Source organism: Protobothrops mucrosquamatus, unplaced genomic scaffold (genome assembly GCF_001527695.2).
Source record: "Protobothrops mucrosquamatus isolate PMUCROS unplaced genomic scaffold, P.Mucros_1.0 scaffold631, whole genome shotgun sequence".
NCBI lineage: Eukaryota > Metazoa > Chordata > Lepidosauria > Squamata > Viperidae > Protobothrops > Protobothrops mucrosquamatus.
In genome coordinates, this window is record NW_015386923.1 from 84,852 (window position 1) to 103,861 (window position 19,010).

The 19,010-nt window shown below is 37.0% G+C and overlaps 1 protein-coding gene across 1 annotated transcript in view; it reads right to left on the minus strand.

The window, feature by feature from the left end:
• Positions 1-17,874, minus strand: part of MICAL1 (microtubule associated monooxygenase, calponin and LIM domain containing 1) — a 31,397-nt gene extending 13,523 nt beyond the window's left edge. Inside the window, exons 1-14 of the mRNA XM_015817730.1 lie at positions 17,499-17,874; positions 15,698-15,905; positions 12,926-13,042; positions 12,080-12,181; positions 9,723-9,878; positions 9,085-9,185; positions 7,827-8,084; positions 6,984-7,099; positions 5,924-6,050; positions 5,286-5,370; positions 4,356-4,503; positions 2,143-2,330; positions 1,438-1,547; positions 1,220-1,270 (exon numbers count right to left, since the gene is read on the minus strand). Of these exons, the coding sequence (XP_015673216.1) occupies positions 1,220-1,270; positions 1,438-1,547; positions 2,143-2,330; positions 4,356-4,503; positions 5,286-5,370; positions 5,924-6,050; positions 6,984-7,099; positions 7,827-8,084; positions 9,085-9,185; positions 9,723-9,878; positions 12,080-12,181; positions 12,926-13,042; positions 15,698-15,905; positions 17,499-17,762 (2,031 nt within the window). The 5' untranslated portion in view covers positions 17,763-17,874. The remainder of the gene's footprint in view (positions 1-1,219; positions 1,271-1,437; positions 1,548-2,142; positions 2,331-4,355; positions 4,504-5,285; positions 5,371-5,923; positions 6,051-6,983; positions 7,100-7,826; positions 8,085-9,084; positions 9,186-9,722; positions 9,879-12,079; positions 12,182-12,925; positions 13,043-15,697; positions 15,906-17,498) is intronic.
• Positions 17,875-19,010: the final 1,136 nt, after the last annotated feature.

The window sequence follows — 19,010 nt, forward strand, 5'->3', positions numbered from 1 at the left end:
TCTCAGTTGAGTTTTGAAAATGAATCTCTTATTGCCCCTGCCAAAATTTATTTGGGGTTGAATGGCCAGCAAGCTGGAGGATGGAATTTGTCAAATGACATTTGAATTCCAATTTTTACAGGTGGAACTTAACCACTGGGATTAGAATTTGGATGCAGAGTTCAACGTATTAGTCACACAAAAGCTGTAGTTCATAAATTATGTGTACTGGGGTTTCCATGTTTGTGTTACAAAGTCAGAAAATTCATACCGTTTACTTCAATGATTTAAACCACAAGGACTTATTTTTTTCATAAATTATCTACTAGGAATACTTATTCCATCATTGGCTTATAACAGAAGCCTTCCTTCCTTCCTTCCTTCCTTCCTTCCTTACTTACTTACTTACTTACTTCCCTATTCTAGATCCGATATATTATTTAAAACCAAACACCAGAAGGATTTTCAGGACAGATTGTAACTTCATTTACATGCAATCATAATATCTTTCCCTATGATAAATTCTAGACCTGATTATCAAGGATTGTTGAAGGGTGATTACACAACTGACAGCATAACCCCTTTCACACAGAAATAATCACAAATGAAATAACAAAATTAGTTTAATATGTTGGATGTCAATTCCATTAACCCAGATCATTCCAACTAGAAATACTATGATTGACATGACAGGGCCATAGATTCTCCATCCCTATTCTAGCTGACTGGTTTTAGTGTAGAATCAGTATGGTGTAGTGGTTAAGGCACCAAACTAGGACCAGACAAACCAAAGTTCAGGTGCTCCCTCAACCATGGGGACTCTCTTAGTTGGGACCAATCCTTCTTTCTCAGCTCAATTCACCTCACAGGAGTGTTGTGGTGGGGATAATAGGAGGCGGGAGCATTATGTATACCTGCTTGAGTTGTACAAAACAAAGGTTGAAATAATAATTACAGGTCCTTGGGAAGGTGGCTAAAAATGCTAAATGCCAACATCTGGCTGACTGTGTGACCAAACATAATATAATTATTATTATCTCACAAGTTTCCTGTTGTGGGAAAAAACATTTTTGTGGGGAAGAGGGTCTCCTATGCAATAAACCCCTGAATTGCAGGATATAAATATATACATAAATAGCTTATGTAATGACACTGAATATTTACTGTTCTACTAACATCTCTTTTCAAGAGGAAGGATGATACTAAAAAATGAAACAAACACAATGATGGGAGAACTTACCCCAGCCTCTTGCTTTAACTTCTTGGATTCCGCATCCCAGGTAGAACTTTCCTGCAATCAAATGTTGTATCTTTGAAATGTCAATAAAGAGAGAAGGTTCAGGACTCTTCTAGAACACCCCTCCCCCCACTGCTCCTTATTTCTAATGAAATGGCAGGAATAGAAGAAACTGGAAATGTTTGGTTACAGTCTCGCAATCTCTTCTGAGAATGACTCACCAAGTTCCGTTTACGTGAGAGAGATAACGTCTTCTGTAGCTTGCTAAGAAAGAGGATAGCGCTTTTGGTGCCACATGGGATAAGAGGCTTCTCTGTTTTCTCCTTCCATTCTACAAGAGAGAATATGGTACTTTTTGGTACTGAATCAACCTTCAGGTATATAGTTCATTATTAAATCTATTAAAGGGGAGTGAATACTCTGAATGATAATGTCTCTATTTTAACTGCAGTGGCAACAGGAAGATAACAGGCCTAGCAACAGAGATCCAGTGAATGAATCATTGTAAACTTCCATTGTTATTTTATCTGACCTTCCAATAATACCAATTCCTCAACCAGTTTGGAATTCATAACCACATAGTATGGTAATGGCCACCAACTAGGACTTTAAAAGGTACTAGACAAATTCATGGAGGATGAGGCTACCAATTGCTACCAGTTAGGATAGTTGGGTGTTATTTCCTAGATCAGGATATGCAGTTTTCAATAATAGCTGTTATAATAGCAACCGGGGGGGGGGGGAAATGACATGTCTAACATGTAATGCCCCCATAAAAATCTGATTGATCATTAAGGAAAGGGAAGGATGTTGGATTATATAGATTGATCTATTTTGATCTAGCCCTGTTCATTTCCATCTAGTGCATATTGCAAGCTAAATATTCACTGGCTGCATTCAGAACCGGATACTTGGGAACATTCTACCTGGAGCAGTCTTGAAGGCATCATAAAATTGGCTCAAGTAAGTGATCAAGCCAAGCTGTTCATCATTAGACAGTGAAGCCATTTCAGTGCTGGAGAGGACTGGAGAAATGCCTAGCTCCTGTTCAGCCACATCTAAAGCCAGTTGGTTGTTCCCAATAGGGTCATTTGGGTCCAATGAATTGAAGTCCCTACAGTTGGAAGAAGCAAATTATAATGACTAATCTCAGCCCAGCTGTAAAAGATTATTTAAAAATCAGGATGTTTTCTCCATCAATATTCCATTTTTGCAGACTCCGTTGAAAAGAGAAAAAGGAAGCATAATTCATTTTCAATTGCTTCCTCTATCATAAACCTGGATGGAAAAAGTGCTTTGTTTTAAACAGATATGCCTTTCCGTGACCCTTTGTTTTAACCACACAAGATACTGCTATAAAGTCAACCACTGATTTTAACTAGACAGTGAAGTCTGCAAATTTTGTAAACCTGTAAAGCTTTCTTTAGAAGTACTTCTACAGTTATTGCCAGCTCCTAACAACTTGTGTGATGAGCTGGCCACACACCAGCAAGGAATCTTGCAAACTGCTTTTTTTTCTTCTTCTTCTTAGAAATGTAGGATAGATTTCAGTAACTGAACACCAACCAGCCCTCCTTCCTATAACAGAATTATGACCAGATGAGAAGGAAAAGTTGATGGCTACAGTCATTTGAGTACCAAATATGGTGAAAAAAATGCTGTAGTCATCCTATCAAGATCTGGCAGACAGGTTGAGAAGTAACTGTTCTCTGTGAAGTCCCAGGCTCTGCAGTTATTAATCCCATCATCTTCCTGCAACAGAGAAACATTCAGAGAAAAAAGCATCTTTGCAATACAAATAAATAATTGCCTATATTAAAGTTTATGTCCACATTTTGTACTTAAGATTATTTTTCTATCCACTTTGACCTTAATGAGTAGTATTTTATTAAATAAATTATATTCTAGGGAAGAAGCTCAGACATAGTAGCTTTTAGTTTTCAAAGCAAAAGTTGCTCACAATCTAAATTTGTCCATATATGGCCTAGTTATCCCTCATGTGTGATAAATTTTGTAAGTTCTAAATCTCCACCTAAAAGAAATCTACCCAAGGCATTGGTTCTGTAAAGTCTTTTGGGAGTAGACCTTTTACAAATAAAAGGCAGAACAAGAAATAAGGGGTGAAAGCTTTTCAAAGAGACATCCAACTAGAACTAAGGAAAAAATTCCTTACAGTGAGAACAATGAATCAGTGGAATAGCTTGCCTCCTGGAGTTGTGGATGCTCCATTGCTGCAGGTTTTCAAGAATAGACAGGACAGCCATTTGATTAGGATGTATAGGGCAGGAGTAGGGAACCTTGGCTCTTTTATGGCTTGTGGACTTCAACTCCCAGAATTCCTGAGTCAGCATGGCTGGTTCAGGAATTCTGGATATTGAAGTCCACAAGTCATAAAAGAGCCAAGGTTCCCTACCCCTGGTACAGGGCCTCCTGCCTTAAGCAGGGGGTTGGACTAGAAGACCACCGAGGCCCTTCCAGCCCCTATGATTCTACATTCTAAAAACAACTAAATCTGGATTGGAATGGTAGCAATGGGAAATTGTGAAGCTGGAAATCTAATGTAAAAGAAAAAGAAAACGTTGGTACAAATATGTACTGAACTTCCCAGAACTGAAAACAATCACTGGGACATGGAGATTTTATTTAAAGCAATTAATTCATTGAACCATACATAGAACTTTTTAGCCTGATTCTTACATACACATTCATCACTTGGTGACTGTAGTATGAGTTGTATAGATAAATAAGCTACCATAGACGAAACCCCACATCACAATCATAACTGCACTTCACCTCATACATACAGTATCTGCTCTATGGCAAAGGCCAAATGCTTAAACAACTAGATTAATGTTTGGAGAACCAAAGTTTTGGAATGCTAGAATCTATGAAGGATCCTTATAGATCATTTAGTCCGACTCCCGTTTGTGAAAAAAGTGCCTCAAAATGCTTCTGGCAGATAATCAAAGAGAGATGATAGCAAAAATGAACATGATGTGAAAACGTAAGCGTATAAAATGATCTAATTCCAACATCTGAACATATATATAAAAAAACCCGCTTTACTCTAACACATTTTAGCCTTTCCCAATATTAGTAGGTATTGTATTCCTTCAGCTTTCCCACAAAGGAAACTCACAGAAGATCTGGGCGAAAGTGATGTATGAGGGCACAAAGAGCCAATCCACTTTTCCAGGAGTGTGTGAAGTCTTCCACCTTGATGCCATGGTAACTGGCTGTGTTTGATTGACACCAATTAAGAAGCTCCTCATAGGCTCTACTGGTATCTGGAGTAGAAGTATGGTATTGCAGAGAGAAAAGAGAATTGATATTTACTTATAAGAGTGTCCAATTCCCAGTATGTCTCCAGATACAAATTTTATTCATTCCTTCATTCATCCAATTTATAAAGGAAAAGCTTCTTAGTATATCAACATTTTTCTTCTTTTGTCAATAGCTGTTGAAAAGCAAACCACTATAATTACTAAGAGAAATCATACTATGTTTATGTAACTGGTACCCCTGAGTAGGTTACTGTACAACTGTATTGTTATTGTAATGTATAGAACAGTGGTTCAACCAGCCAGATAAAGATTTGTGCAACTTTATTGTCTATAGAAAAGCCAACAAAAGTATATACGAAAGTTCTCTAGATTCACATGATATTCCCCTAAAGCAACACACACCCAAAACTATTCTATCTAGTTGCAAGTCCTAAGGAAGAAATTGCAAACAGGTTGATAAGGCAGATTCAAAAGAGCCAAGAGGTAGCAGTTTGCAAGAAAGCAAATTACAGTAGATTAGATATTTGGTGATGAAACACATTTATTTGGAAGTCTGGACAGCCATCTAGCAGATTAGTTACCGTATCCTACATTGCGGAATCTGCACTAAGTGGAAATTGGAAGAACCAATGACCTTCAAGGTTATTTCCAATTCTACAGTTCAATCATTCATATGTAAGGATCTGCATGGCTGCAAATGCTATTTTGTTAAAACAAGAAAAAAGTGAGCATGAACAATGGGATCCTCGCAGCTGGAAGCCATGAAGAAAGCTACCCAAACTTGCCTTTGCCGACTGACTCTGGGCTGGCATGACTTCTTCGCTTGTTCTGCTCCATTTCAATGTCTCCCGTAATGTATAGTTTACGAACCTGAAAACAAATGCACCTATTATTTGCTATCATCAACATGGTTTGGACCCTGAACAGAACTCCAGCTAATCTCTATACTTCCCAAATCCATTCAACTCCTGAAATCCTCATCTTCCCTGTTCAGAAAATGCACAAAACCTCAGTATCCAACCAACCAAACCTTAAATGTCAGAACATCTTGCAGAGAAGACTACTGCTGCAGTCCTGCCATCATAACCTCACTTTATACTTTTGGTTATGTTTCTGGCTGCAACCAGTGTCAGTGGTAAAAACTGCTATGTTGTGTGAAGTTGCAAAGGGGAAGGTGGGCTTTACAGAGGAACTAAGAAAAGAATTAAAAATCAAGCCAATGATTGGGAAGACAAAGCAACTACACCAGGGGTAGTCAACCTTGGCTCTTTTATGACTCGTGGACTTCAACTCCCAGAATTCCTGAGCCAGCTAAGCTGGCTCAGGAATTCTGGGAATTGAAGTCCACGAGTCATAAAAGAGCCAAGGTTGACTACCCCTGAACTACACCCTTCCCCTCCCTCTCTGCTTGTGGCAAAAGTACCTGAGAGGTCTTGATTGCCTGAAGGTTGATGTTTGAGTATCGTGTGGTGGGATCAACGCTGTACTGATTAACGTTCTTGTTCATGTTGTCAGGTGAAGTCTGTGACAGCCGCTGATATATACTTTCTCTGGGTGGGGATTGAGCAGGAAAAAAAATCCATTTGAGTTCACGAATGAAGAGGCATATTTTATACATGGGAATAAGAATCAGCCTGGAGGCAACTCAGGCATAACTATGCAAGCCTTGCTCTTTGCTTCTCTTCACAAGAGTCGTTCCTAACTCATTTTGCGTGCTCTTGCAGCCATTATGAATATCAATATGTTATCCTATGTTTTGGAGAACATTCGCTTGTTTTCCTCGTGTAATCTTAAACTTTCTTCATGTACTTTTAAACTTAAACGTCCTCCATTAACCTTGCCTGCCCTTCAGTCTAACCCCCGGACCCCTAAGCAACACACCCATGATTTCCTTCAGCTTTCAAATGGTTGTGTCTGGAGAGAGAAACAAGAAGCTACTGTTTAACCATTTTGATTTTTTTCATCCACTTTTCTACTGAGAATGTTCACTGTCTCCAAGCAGCTATTTTCCTTTCACAGGTTAAAAAAAAAGAACTTTTTTCTCAAGCCAGGCCAAAAACAGTTGACTGTGAATTATATCAAACAAGTAAAAGTTGATAAGCAGGATTTTTTTTCTTTTTTTTTAAATCCTCCTTCCTTTCTTCCATGATTCTTGCTGCCTGTTAAAATTGACAGCATTCAAAAAAATATATTTTGGAAAATGGTTTAATACAGCCACAGAAGGCACTTAATGTCCCAGGGGGCATAGCTTGATACCCAATTGCACAGAATAACTGTGGCCTGTAATGAGACTACAAAATGACTCCACAGTTAAACATCCTTTTATGGCTGGCTGAGGAATTCTGGGAGTTGAAGTCCATACATCTTAACGTTGTCAAGGATGAGAAAAACGAATAAAAATCTGAACGTTTACTAAAACTACTCTCTCTCTCTCTTGAGAATCCTAAATCTGGAAATACTGTACCCCTTCTCAATATGCTCACCTCTCAGCCAACAAATCCAGTGGGGATACTCCTGAGGCCCATCTTTTTACCATCCAAGCAGCATCAAAAGCTGCCAAGAAACCTCTGCCCACACCAGTGCCCAAGGGCCAGAATGGCTGGAGAAAAAAGCAAACGAACAAAACTATATTCATATACAAACCACCAAATGATATGCTTGTATCAAGCACTAGTGAAGAAATGTCTGAGAAAAGTGCACAGCAGGGGGAAAAAATCCCTGCATTCTGCTTGGACTGGAGTTTCATAATCCTGTCAAAAACAACCATTCTGCTTGCTAGAAGGTTTTTATAATAGTTCCCATTATAACACAGCTAACATTTAGCAGATTTTTTTCCAAGCAGCTCAGCTTTATTTACATGTTTCCATATAATGACCTTTGAGTTTCTTTCAGTAATAATGGAAATGGGAGAACAACTGTTGATAAAAAGTAAAAAGCCTTTCTGGAATATCGCTGCATTAAAAAGTATGCAAAATCTCCCCTACATAAAACAATGGGGACAGCAAAGTTATAACGGAAAACTGGCTGTAGCCTAGGCTTCTCAATTAACCTAGAAAATTCTTAGCAGATGAACATTCAGTAATGCAAACTTCCTCTGCCTATATATTCTGAAGTAACACACATTGATTGTCCCTAAGCAGCTGCTTTCCAGATGTGTTGGATTTCAACTCCCAAACTAGGGCTGAAATTGTAAACTAATATGAGGTTGGGAAAAGCTGTCTCCAACTGAATGGGAATTCCAATCAAATAGGTTTGAAATATATTTTGTTCCATTGTAAAGAGGCCCTTCCAGATGTTAGTTCTGATCATATTAAGGCCACACTTACCTCCACCAAGCAGTCACCCACCAACCCGATGAGCAGCTTAGCACCATTGCAGTCACGCACCAAAGCTGCATTTTCTGCACGGTTCATGCAGGTGAAGTCAAACATGTCAACATCAGGATGATGGCGATGGTTTAGTGCAAATTGCAAACTGGGCAGCTGGTAGTTGGTGGAGAAGTTGGCAGCCTCTCTGGCATAAGCGAGAAGGGCTTCCTGGTTCACATTTTCCGGAGAGAGTAAACTCTCTATGTCAAGCTTATCCTAGAAATATATAGATAAAAATCTTTATTCTATAACAATAATATAGAATAATAATTAAAGAGTCATGAGTTCTATTGCTTGAAGTCATAAAGCAGCTACAAAGCAATGGGTCTACTGTGTAGGGGCTCAGATAGGCAATCTACAGTCCCTGGAGTGAGATGTGACTCTTAGTCTCATACTGTACAGTCTGATTACTCCAGCACCTCCCTCTGCTGCAGTCATAGAAAAACAGAGGCTATTTTAAAAAGGGCAAAATGAAAGAAAAATTGGTTGAATCCAAATTGGGAAAAGCAGGAGGCATAAATTTTAGAACTCCCAAGGTATCAAGTTTCAGCATGAATTTAATACAATTAATACATTAAATATTTATTTCTGTGTCCCCCATCAAAAGTTAGGAATTTTAATTTAATATCAACCGATTGTCAAAAGCATTTATTAAAACAATTTAGTAAAGGCAATTTAAGGAATCAACTTATACAAACAGTAAAGTTTTAATTACATTGCACTGTGAGCGTGGGTATACCTGGACATAGCTAAAGACTTACTGAATATTCCATCTGCAGATTGAGAATTAGCATGGAACGCGAATGGAGAAACTTTGTTATACATCTCATGTCACTTTTATATCTCAAAGACGGTAAATTTTAATTACGCTGAATTCATCTCTTATTTAGGGATATCTCACATAAAATCTTTGTTTCGATTTCAGATTTATTCTTCTGCATTAAGTGAAACCTATATTACATACCTCTTAGGTACAAGCTCAGTTTATGTGTGATTCAAAAGCCATCAAGTTCAACTTCAGACATGCTTTACTGTTGGATCCACCACTCCCAGTGATTAAAAATAAGTTAAGTTTTAAAATGACAAAGATACCACAAGACTTTGGCAATTTTAAAATGATTACTTATTAAAATATTAATTTATTCCTGGCACCTGCACCATCACTCAAAATGATGCAATGGAACCTGAAAAGCTTTCCAAGTCCTGTCATACATACATTTAAGATGACTCCTTTCTTTAGCAAGCTATGCTTCTTGGCTGTCATGACGAAGTAATGAGTGTCGTCTTTATAGTAGACAATGTTTTCCAAATCAATACCTAATATTGTTTAAACACAAGGAGAAAGTTACGTATAGACAAGTTTAAAGGAAGATAGTCATATTCATAAAGAGAAGGGTGCCACTAGGCAACAGCCACAAAGGCTCTGAATTAACTGTAGGATCAGAATTAGTCTACAGCTCAATATAGTTGCTGGTAAACAATAGTGAGTGGCTATTGTCCTTATAACCTGATCACACAATTCCTTGTGTTTTGGGCTATCTATTGCAGGCAACAGGATGCTTAACTAGATAGGAAAATCCCTGTGGGATCATATGTATTTGTCTGGTTTTTTGTAACTAGCATTAAAAATACAGGTAGTATGCACATATATTGTTCTATATTTTATTTTACATCATTGAAATTCATAGAAAAATGGAGGCATCCTACATACTGCTCCAAAAGACACAAGGAACAGTTTGATCTATTTGCTGACTCATCTTCTCCATTTCTGCTCATTAAAAACAATGGAATGCCACAGATTTCAATGCATGATGAAAAACCATCTAGGCTAAAAAGTTAAATGTAAACTCTCACCTGTTTTGTTGTAGAGGTTTTGGAAGAACTTCTGGTTGTATATGCGAGCCACTCCACTTATCTCAGCCACCTCCACCTCAGTTCTGCTATGGTTATTTATAAAATTGGTGGTAATGCCAATAGCCAATTTCCCTCGTGTCTCCTTCCTCTTAAAGCCTATGAGAATACACAAGGAGAGAGCCTTCCATCAGCCTTGAAAGAAAGAGGAGCCAGCAATACAGGAAATGGTCAGGATAAGAATGGAAAAGAGCAACATGAACCATGCAGAGCAAATCATGCTCTATATGTAATTAAATTCTACCATCTGAACTATGACAAATCCAGGTTTCTTTGTCACTGTATTTTCAGTAGTGAAAGGACATCAAGCAGACAGTACAATTTTGGGGTGACTCTGCACCTCCAGGATAATCTCTATAATTCCTTTTGGTTTTAAAACAGTCCCTAAAAAATATTACTCTGGTCACCCTTTCATTAACTTCATGCAGCTCCATTTTAGCAAACATTTTACTGTATCTATTATAACAGGGAGTCCTTGACTTACAACCACAACTGGGATCAGAACCCCATGCTAAGCAATGTGGTTGTTAAGTGAGTCCTGCCTGCTTTTTTTTTGATATTTTTTGCTGCAGTCATTAAGCAAATCCAGCTTTCCCATTGACTGTTTACTGGGTGACCCCTGGGAAGATCACAAAGGATGATCCACATGACGCAGGACACTGTTTATAAATACATGCTGGTTGCCAACTGCTTGAATGACTAACATGGGACCATGGGATGCTGCGACAGTCATAAGTGTGAGGACTGGTTGCAGGCCACCTTTTTTTTAGCACCATCCTAATTTTGAATAGTTGTTAAACAAATGATCGCTAAGTTGAGGACTACCTGTAATACTAATGTAAATATTTAATGCAATACTCAGCAACTGAGAATTTTGCTTAGGATTAGCAGATCTGGGCTACAAAAATTTCAATGAGCAAGAGTTTCTTTGCTTCTTGGTGGATGTTAGATAGTGGTTATTCCGGTGTCTGCAGCCCCAATTTATAAGCCCTATTGTTATTGCTGCCTTTTCTTACTGTATGCATTAACTGTCTTTGTGATCTTCAAAGTAGAGTAAAAAGACAGCCAACAACCATACAATACACTGATGTTAAAAACTGGATTCATCATAGGAGGATTATATAATTATGAGGAAGCCTTTGGAGAAGATGCAGCACCCTGGTATGAAGGACTCATTTTTGCTTCTTATGGCCAGCACTCAACAAAACGAGTCTGGAAGAAGAGAACAATTTACTGCTGAAAAAAAAATGTGTAAAATGAACAATTCCAGACAAGGAGTGATTATAAATTCAGGCCATTACTGGAAATGTGCAATATAAATAAATTAAAAAGAAAACAAAAAATAAATTCAAAAAGTAGATTTGATGGACCCCTAGGTCTTTTTCTGCTGTCAGTTTCTATGGATGGAAGCAGAACTAGCTCATATGTGCTGAAGCATCTACAAAGAACTTTCTATTTTATTTTTAATTTACTCTCCAGCTGAAGGCAAAATGCCTTTTGGAATCTTTTTAAATAATACCTGCTATTGAGACCCAGTGCAGCACAGATATTAAAACAAAAACAAAAAAAAAACAAAAACCAAACAAACTAAGCTGGACAACCATTTTTATCTTCATACTTAAAATTTCACAGAATCTGCTGGAGTAATTGACCAAAATTGAGAAGAGATGCTAAAAAAAGAAACTGAAAATTTTCTCTAAAATCACGTGCTACCTTTGTTTCACAATTTAAAAATAATGTTTTACTGCTTAGGCACTGTTTGTTTATAACACTGCAAATGACTTATATTTAATAAAAAAAAAGGCAGGCTCTTAAATGGGCAATTTCAATTTACTGTCTCCACTTCATAAACATTTATATTCCAATGCTAAGTTTAACACAAACACTGGAGTTTCTTTTCTCATCTGAAAAGCTGGAAAAATGATTCTCTGAACAATATTTACAATGACAAAAAATGAGGTTTGAGGAAATGTCCACAATCACGAGTATCTGTGGTTTTTTTACATCGAATTCTCCTGTCTCTTCTCAGTTAAATTACATCATTCACCTTCAGTTTTGGTACCAATAAGCATTCAGATTAGAACTTATTTTTACAAGCTAGAGTTGCAGGTTCTCATTCAGCTCAAGCACTAGCTTTTCCAGATAATGAAATTATAATGTCTGTAAGAAGTCTCTAAATCTGGACCTGTTTCAGTAATGTTCCCCCAATTCTGCCCATCTACTTACTTGTGAATGTTCACACAACACTTATGAAAAGATGATGCAAAGAGTGATAGGCCATAGGTGATTGCTTACCTTACCTTCTGGCACAAACCTTCCACCACCAGCAGAGATGAGGACATCAAACTCATACTGGCTCAAGGGAGAGGAGCCAGGCTGCAGATCAGCTCTCCAACCACGGACTGCAATATAAAGATGAAATCAAGACTCTGGCCACGATGGCAGCAAATTAACTCCTTTTCACAAGACATGTGTGTTTATAAAGGAATAAGAGGCACATTTTACTGGCTCAAAGACCTGTGGCTGGCCAAAAAGTAAGTAACAGTCCAACCTATCTTGGCTCTTGCTAAGAATTAATGTTCCGATTTAGAATTAATTCACACATTTGCTTAGAGAGCCCAAATGCAATTGAACACTTTTTAGCCCCAAGTGTTCCAATTGCATTGCTTCTCTGCATTTTACCTTAATACAGCAGAAAAGCAACTCAGTTTTAAAAAGATAGCAGGAAAACCTATTACTTATGAAGAAAGGCCAATTCTCAGCACAAATAATAGAGTTTCATAAATCTCCCCTGGGTGTTTGAAGAAAATATCCCTTTGTTTGTTTGTTTACTTTAGTTTCTATGTAGCTTGATTCCTTACAGCAAGTCACCATAGCATAGGAATAAAACAAGAAAAAATCAGTAATAACAATTAATTGGAGTCCCCATTTGCTTCACCTTTATTCATAGATAGGATAATACTTTCCCAAATGTTCTCCTGAAAAGTTATGCTTTCACGGTTCTTCAGAAACATAACAAGGAGCGAGTGGTTGAAATGTCTGGGGATAGGCTGTTCCATTTGCCATATAAGTGATGGAGAACAAGGTTGGATAAGATACACTGCCTTTAAATACTCAGAAGAACTGAGTATTATTGATATTCTTACCCTGTCCATGAGAGTTCACTACTGGTAGAATGAGCCCCTTAAATTGTACACCGATGTGAACATGAACACCTAACAACAAGGCTACTTTCAGCAGGATCAACTGCAGCTGACGGATACCTATAGATACAATAGGAGCATACAAAGAGAATTGGTTAAAACAGAAGAAGATAACCTACATAAGCATATACTGTATACACAGTGACATATAAGTTCTCATTGCTACAAATGGAGTAGCAGGCTTTAGCCACCTCCTTTTTTATTTCAGGAAAATAAAAAGAGAAAAAGTACTTCAAAATTATTCAAAAGTAATTCAGAAAAGGTGCTTTCGACTCTATGCAAGACCAGCATCTATCTGATGATTGATTACATGCCATTAATTTAAGTCAACTCTTAGCAACCACATAGACAGACTTTTCTAGGATGACTTATCCTAACCTGGCTCTTCACATTTTCCAATAGTGCACCCATTGCTGATGTAACTGAGCCCATCTACTTTACTGTTGCTCATCCTCTTCTCTTTCCTTCCATCTCTCCCCACATTACAGACTTCTCCAGAAAGCTAGATTTTCACAAAATGTGTTCAAACTATAATTTGAGCCTGGTCATTTGGCCACAAATGAGCACTCTGGATTTGATTATAGTTTGTTTGATTATCCATTTGTTTCTTTTCTTGACCACAGTATTCTTAGGAGCCTTTGCAAATCCCAGACTTTGAAAGCATCAATAGTCCTTCTGTCCTGCTTCTTCAAAATTCAATTTTTGCTTTCATTGTGTGTCACAGGAAAAACAATTGCTTGCAGGTTCCTTTACTGTTGATAGTTGATGTTAACATGCAGCAACTACCCATCACTTCAGTATCTTTATTGGGTATTCTAAGGTGGGTAGGTGTACTTGTTATCACTAGTTAAGTCTTTTTGTATTTATTCTTAATTTCATTTTTTCACAGTTTTTTTACTAAAACTTTCAGCTCATTTTCATTTTCAGCTATCAGAGTTGTGTTATCAGCATAACATAGGCTACTGATGCCCCTTCCTCCAATTTTAGAACCACATCTTCTTTCAATTCAGTCTCACTCCCCTATATTCAGCTTATAGGTTGAATGAATAAGGATAAATCATACAGCCTTGTCTTCAAGGATATCTGCAGGGTGTGATTTTTTTTTTAAAAAAAAGTAAAAATGGCAATTGTGATGATCTGACCAAAGTTCTATTTGTTATTTTATGTAGGTTGCATGTTGATGAACATTAAAAAAGGGTCACACTTCAATCAGAATCAGTTACCGTCTTGACTTTTTAAATCATTAACATGTAAAACTCCCTGCTTGTCTTACCAAGAGGCCAATTTGCCAACCTGAGACCAGTTCTGTTTCACCATGTTCCATTTGATAATCTTCAGGTTTTTTTTCTCAATTATCCATCATGCATTAGCAATAATGTCCCTTGTTTCCTAGCCTTTTTTAAAAGCAACTTGAGCACCTGGCCTTTCTCTTTCCATGTAAGGTTATAGTCTGTGTTAAATGATTCTAAGTATTATTGCTGGCATGTGAAGTGAAGTATATGCAAGTTAATTCTCCTTGCTTTGGAACTGGTATGTAAAATAACTTCTCCAATCAGCTGGTCACTGTTTTGTGGCATATTTTGGTTAAATGTGGTGATTTTTCTCTTCCTTGCCATATTTATATAGATATCCCGTGAATTCCTATAGCACTCTGAGCAGAGTGAAGATTTAACTTCATCTTCTAATAACAGAGTTACTTTTAAAGAAGGAATATCTTCTTTTGTATCTTGAGTGTTAATATCTCCGCTGCACAGAATACACCTTTCCTCTTTGTTTGATTTTCCTTCAGTTAATATTTATCTATTTGCTTTCTTTACCATACCAATTCAAGGTTGGAACTTCCTTTTGCATTCGAAGATCTTTTGGAAGACTTTTCCTTGGTTTTTTGGATCTGTTTTGGTGTTGGATGTCTTTTAAAATTGGAGTGAGACTGAAAAATAGTTACAATTGCTTTAAGAACTGCATTATTTTAACAAATGGTTTCTTAAAACAGCTGCAACTTTTTTCAAATTTCTACAATGAACAGCATACTGATAATAGATCTGAACCATTTTTTTCAAAATGATTTTTGAAGTAGCCACAACCCTAAATTTCTATGGTCATATAGATATCATAGTTTTAAAAACCTACGGATTCCCTTAGCATTAGCAAGGAGGACATTAAGCCCAAAGAATAACTGAACATAATATTGGATGCTGTCTGGTTAAAAAAATAGAGGAAGGCTTAAAAGCAACGAAGTAGAAACAATAAGCAAACAAAATCCAAAATATGAAAGGTATCTTTATTATTTAAAGTCAGGAATAATTCTTGATGAGGAACTCACACCTTTGATCATAATTCTCTTGAAATGCTAATTAGTCCATGCATATAATTATTTATATTATTATAAATTCCACTATTCCTATTGGAAGCCACAACGGTGCACGGTTTCTCTATAATTTCAGCATATGTTAAAATTTTCTTATTTTGAGACACACAATTTTTCTCCAAGATTTTGCAGCTCCTTTGATGAACTACAGTTGTTCTTGTTCTTTATATGCATGAGATCTTTTGCTAAACTTTCAAGTGCTTTTTCCTGCCTCTGCTGAAATCTATCTTGTCCCCAAGACCTCTGCAGATCCTCTGGGCTGATATTGCCTGGCTCTTGCTTAACAGTGATCCTGTGATATTACAGGCATTCCTCTGTCCTTGACAATTCTTTTCTAACATACTTACTGATGTGATCCAAGGAGCCAGTACAGAAACGGCCATAGAATTTCTTGGCTCCAAGTGCCCGCAGGTCCTGGATAGTGAAAGGCCAAAGGTGCAGCACATTGTTTCGGGAAAAGATCTCTCTCTTCTCTACCACCACAACATGTGCTCCAAGGAAAGCCAATTCAATAGCTGAGCGAAGACCACAGGGCCCTGCCCCAATGATCAGGCACTGAAAAACATTGTCACAATGAATCACCAGAATTTGCAAGACAATACATACTCAACCGCACTGAAACTAGACAGAAACTTTACACAAGACTGACTGGTATTACATCAAAATAGGAGCCACAAAAAAGCCTGTGGGATAGAAAGAGACATCACAGAGTCCTTCCTCAGTTCCACATTTTTCCTTTCCTTTGCTATGGACAAGGGAATGTTAGCTAATGTGCTATAGTGGAACTTTCCTGATAATAAATTACTGTTTACAATAATTGCAGGAATTCTGCTGACAGTTAAAGGAACCATTGGTTTCTGCTATTCAGTCAGGCATTCTTTCATCTTCTACTCAAAGAAAAGTCCTATTTTAATCTTAGAGAAAGTTGGAATTTAGTAACATTAGAAGTAATTGAAATGTAATATTTTTAATGTGCAAGCATTAAAAATGCTTGGTTGCTTGAAAAATTTGGTTGCTTTAAAAAAATATTAAATGATATTTCTGGCCTCCAGGCAACCAAACATCCAAGTCCTGTTACGTCTCTTGACAAGTCATTGCAGATCCAGATGAGACTGGTACAAACTGCTTTCAAGGCCAGAATATATATTTAAGGCTTATCTTGACCATCAGACTCACAAGCCTGCTGATCCATGTTCAGAGTATCCATGGTGCAACTGATGGGAATAAACCTGCAAGTTGTTATCAGTAATGATGTTCACATAGCCAGAATTCAAACAGTATTTCCAGCTTATTTTGTTGAGATATATTCCAAATTTCTACTCTATCAAATACTTGGAAAGCTCCAAAGCTGGATAAAGCTGGATAATTACTCCTTTGTTCTAATTTTGTAATTTTGATTAATGTTCATAGTTTTAAAGATTAAAATATTCACAATTTTCCTGGGATATTTGTTTCTTTTAAAAATTTAAAATACTTGCAGTTTTCTTGAGATGCCTGTTTCTTTTTCTTTTTGTTATGTCTAGGTTTTTTGTCTCCTGAGAAACTATAATTTTGTTGCTAAAAATAATGCTTATTCATGTACTATGTAAAAAAGAATCAACTGTTATATTAGTCGTATAATTATATTTTGATTATTTTTAAATGTAGAAATAGTTTTGAAGGAGTTCAGTTTTTTTTTCATTTATGCAGTTTTAAAGAAAATACTTTTCTTCTTAGAAAATATAGATTTAAAAAGTGCAGTCATTATAGTTTTGGGGTTTTGATAACAGTGTAGGAATGAAGAAAACCATTTGTAAATAAAGAAACTTATAACTCTGAAATGCAAACGTAAACTGATGTCTTCATACCAAACTGCAGGAAAATTAGTAACAATAACCAGACATCAAGTATGAAACTAGCTATTATTCTGTCTAGACTTATAATTATGACACATATAGACATATACCTTTGCATGTAGGAAAAGAACTAAATATGCTATAGTACTAAACCATAAAGTGTCTCCATAATTTAGCAAAAGGAAGGTTAGTACCAGTAATCTGACACCAGTCATGAAGCCAGTTATTATAATGTCTAGATGTGGTGTCTTAGCGTCTCATATGTAAACCTATCAAAAAGACTGTCATTTGCAACTATGATGTGGCTTCTTACCTTAGTGTTTGAACATGCTCTCGCCTGGTCATAGTCTCTGTGTCCAGCCTTCTTGTCCAATTTGGTCCACAAAGCTTTAGCACTCCAATAATTGAGAGAAGACTTGAGCTTGTGATAGAAATGGATCTGGCCAGTGTGTTCCAGATTCAAATAACTGCACAGCTCTTCAAATCTGCTCAAGACTTCTTTGCACTGCTTGGCATGCAGAAAGGCATCAAAGAGAGAATGAGACTGATTTGGTTGCTCTCCATTTGGTTGATTCATTCTCCTGGGACTTCAGGAGCCTGGAAAAGAAAGCAGAAGATTACAGATGCGTATAGATGTTTCCGGTGCCCAGAAGTGATGGAAAAACTAAAGCCAAAGTAGAACTCTGTGCCTCCATTTGTGGCTGACACTTAGGAAGAGGAATGTGGAGTCCCACCACTCCTTTGCTTTTAGAAGCAGGTGTTTTTCAGGCAATGCCTCTCTTTGAGCGCTAGATGTACTCAACCTAAGCATAAGGTGTTGAGGATACTGGACTATTCTGCCATTATACGTGTTTAAGACTATTCTGCCAATTATTTTCATAATGGGAGAAAAACTAACTATGAGTGTCAAAACTGATTCAGATGAAGGCCCTTCACTTTTTCTACTGAGAATCATTCCTAGTTGGGTTTTCTATTTTTATTTTTATTTGGCTTCAGGCATTAATATCTTAGTGCAATTTAGAACATTTTTATTACTATTACCTGTACTTCATCAACTGAATCTAAAAAATACAACAATCTAAGAGATGTGTGAAGCATTTCATCTTTGAATTATTTCAATTTTCAAATGTCCTCTTTCTGTATGCGAAAGAGATGTTTAAGTGCAAAACAAGCCATTTTGAAAATGTTTTGAGCTTGAAATACTTCCCAAAGTGGTCCACCCCAAATTCAGAAGGAGGCTTTTGAGCTCAAAGCAAAGTTTTTCCAGTCTAAAAGTGTTCAGATTCACATTATCTGCCTAATGTCATCTAGTGAAACAAATTCTAACCATAGAACTCCTGGCTTAGCCTTAGTCTCTTAGCTACTAGATTATTGAGCTCAATGTTAAGCTCAAACAAGCCATCTGAGTTATTATAATATGGAGGGGGCTAAACATGGAGCAAGATGATGAATTAGCTAAGCAAAGACACAGAAGCATACCACATGCTCAATAACTAATGTTTTTGTGCTTTATTTTTCCTAATTAGAACCATGAAGAAGGGAAGGTTGATTTTAGTTAAAATGTACAGAGGTAAAAAGTTAACCTTTTCTCCCTTTATTGTTTCACAAAGATGAGTTGTCTATAACACAGCTGAAGTTTGTTTCACATGGGAGAAAAATACAGATAAGATAGAAATTAACCACCACCACCCCAAAAAAATACCGAGCTTACAATATTTCTCTGATCAAATTAACAATCATCTTTTTTTACAACAGGACAAATAACTTAGAAGGAGGCTTTCTCTAAACAGGAATAGTGTGAGATCTTTCCTCCCACACATTATCT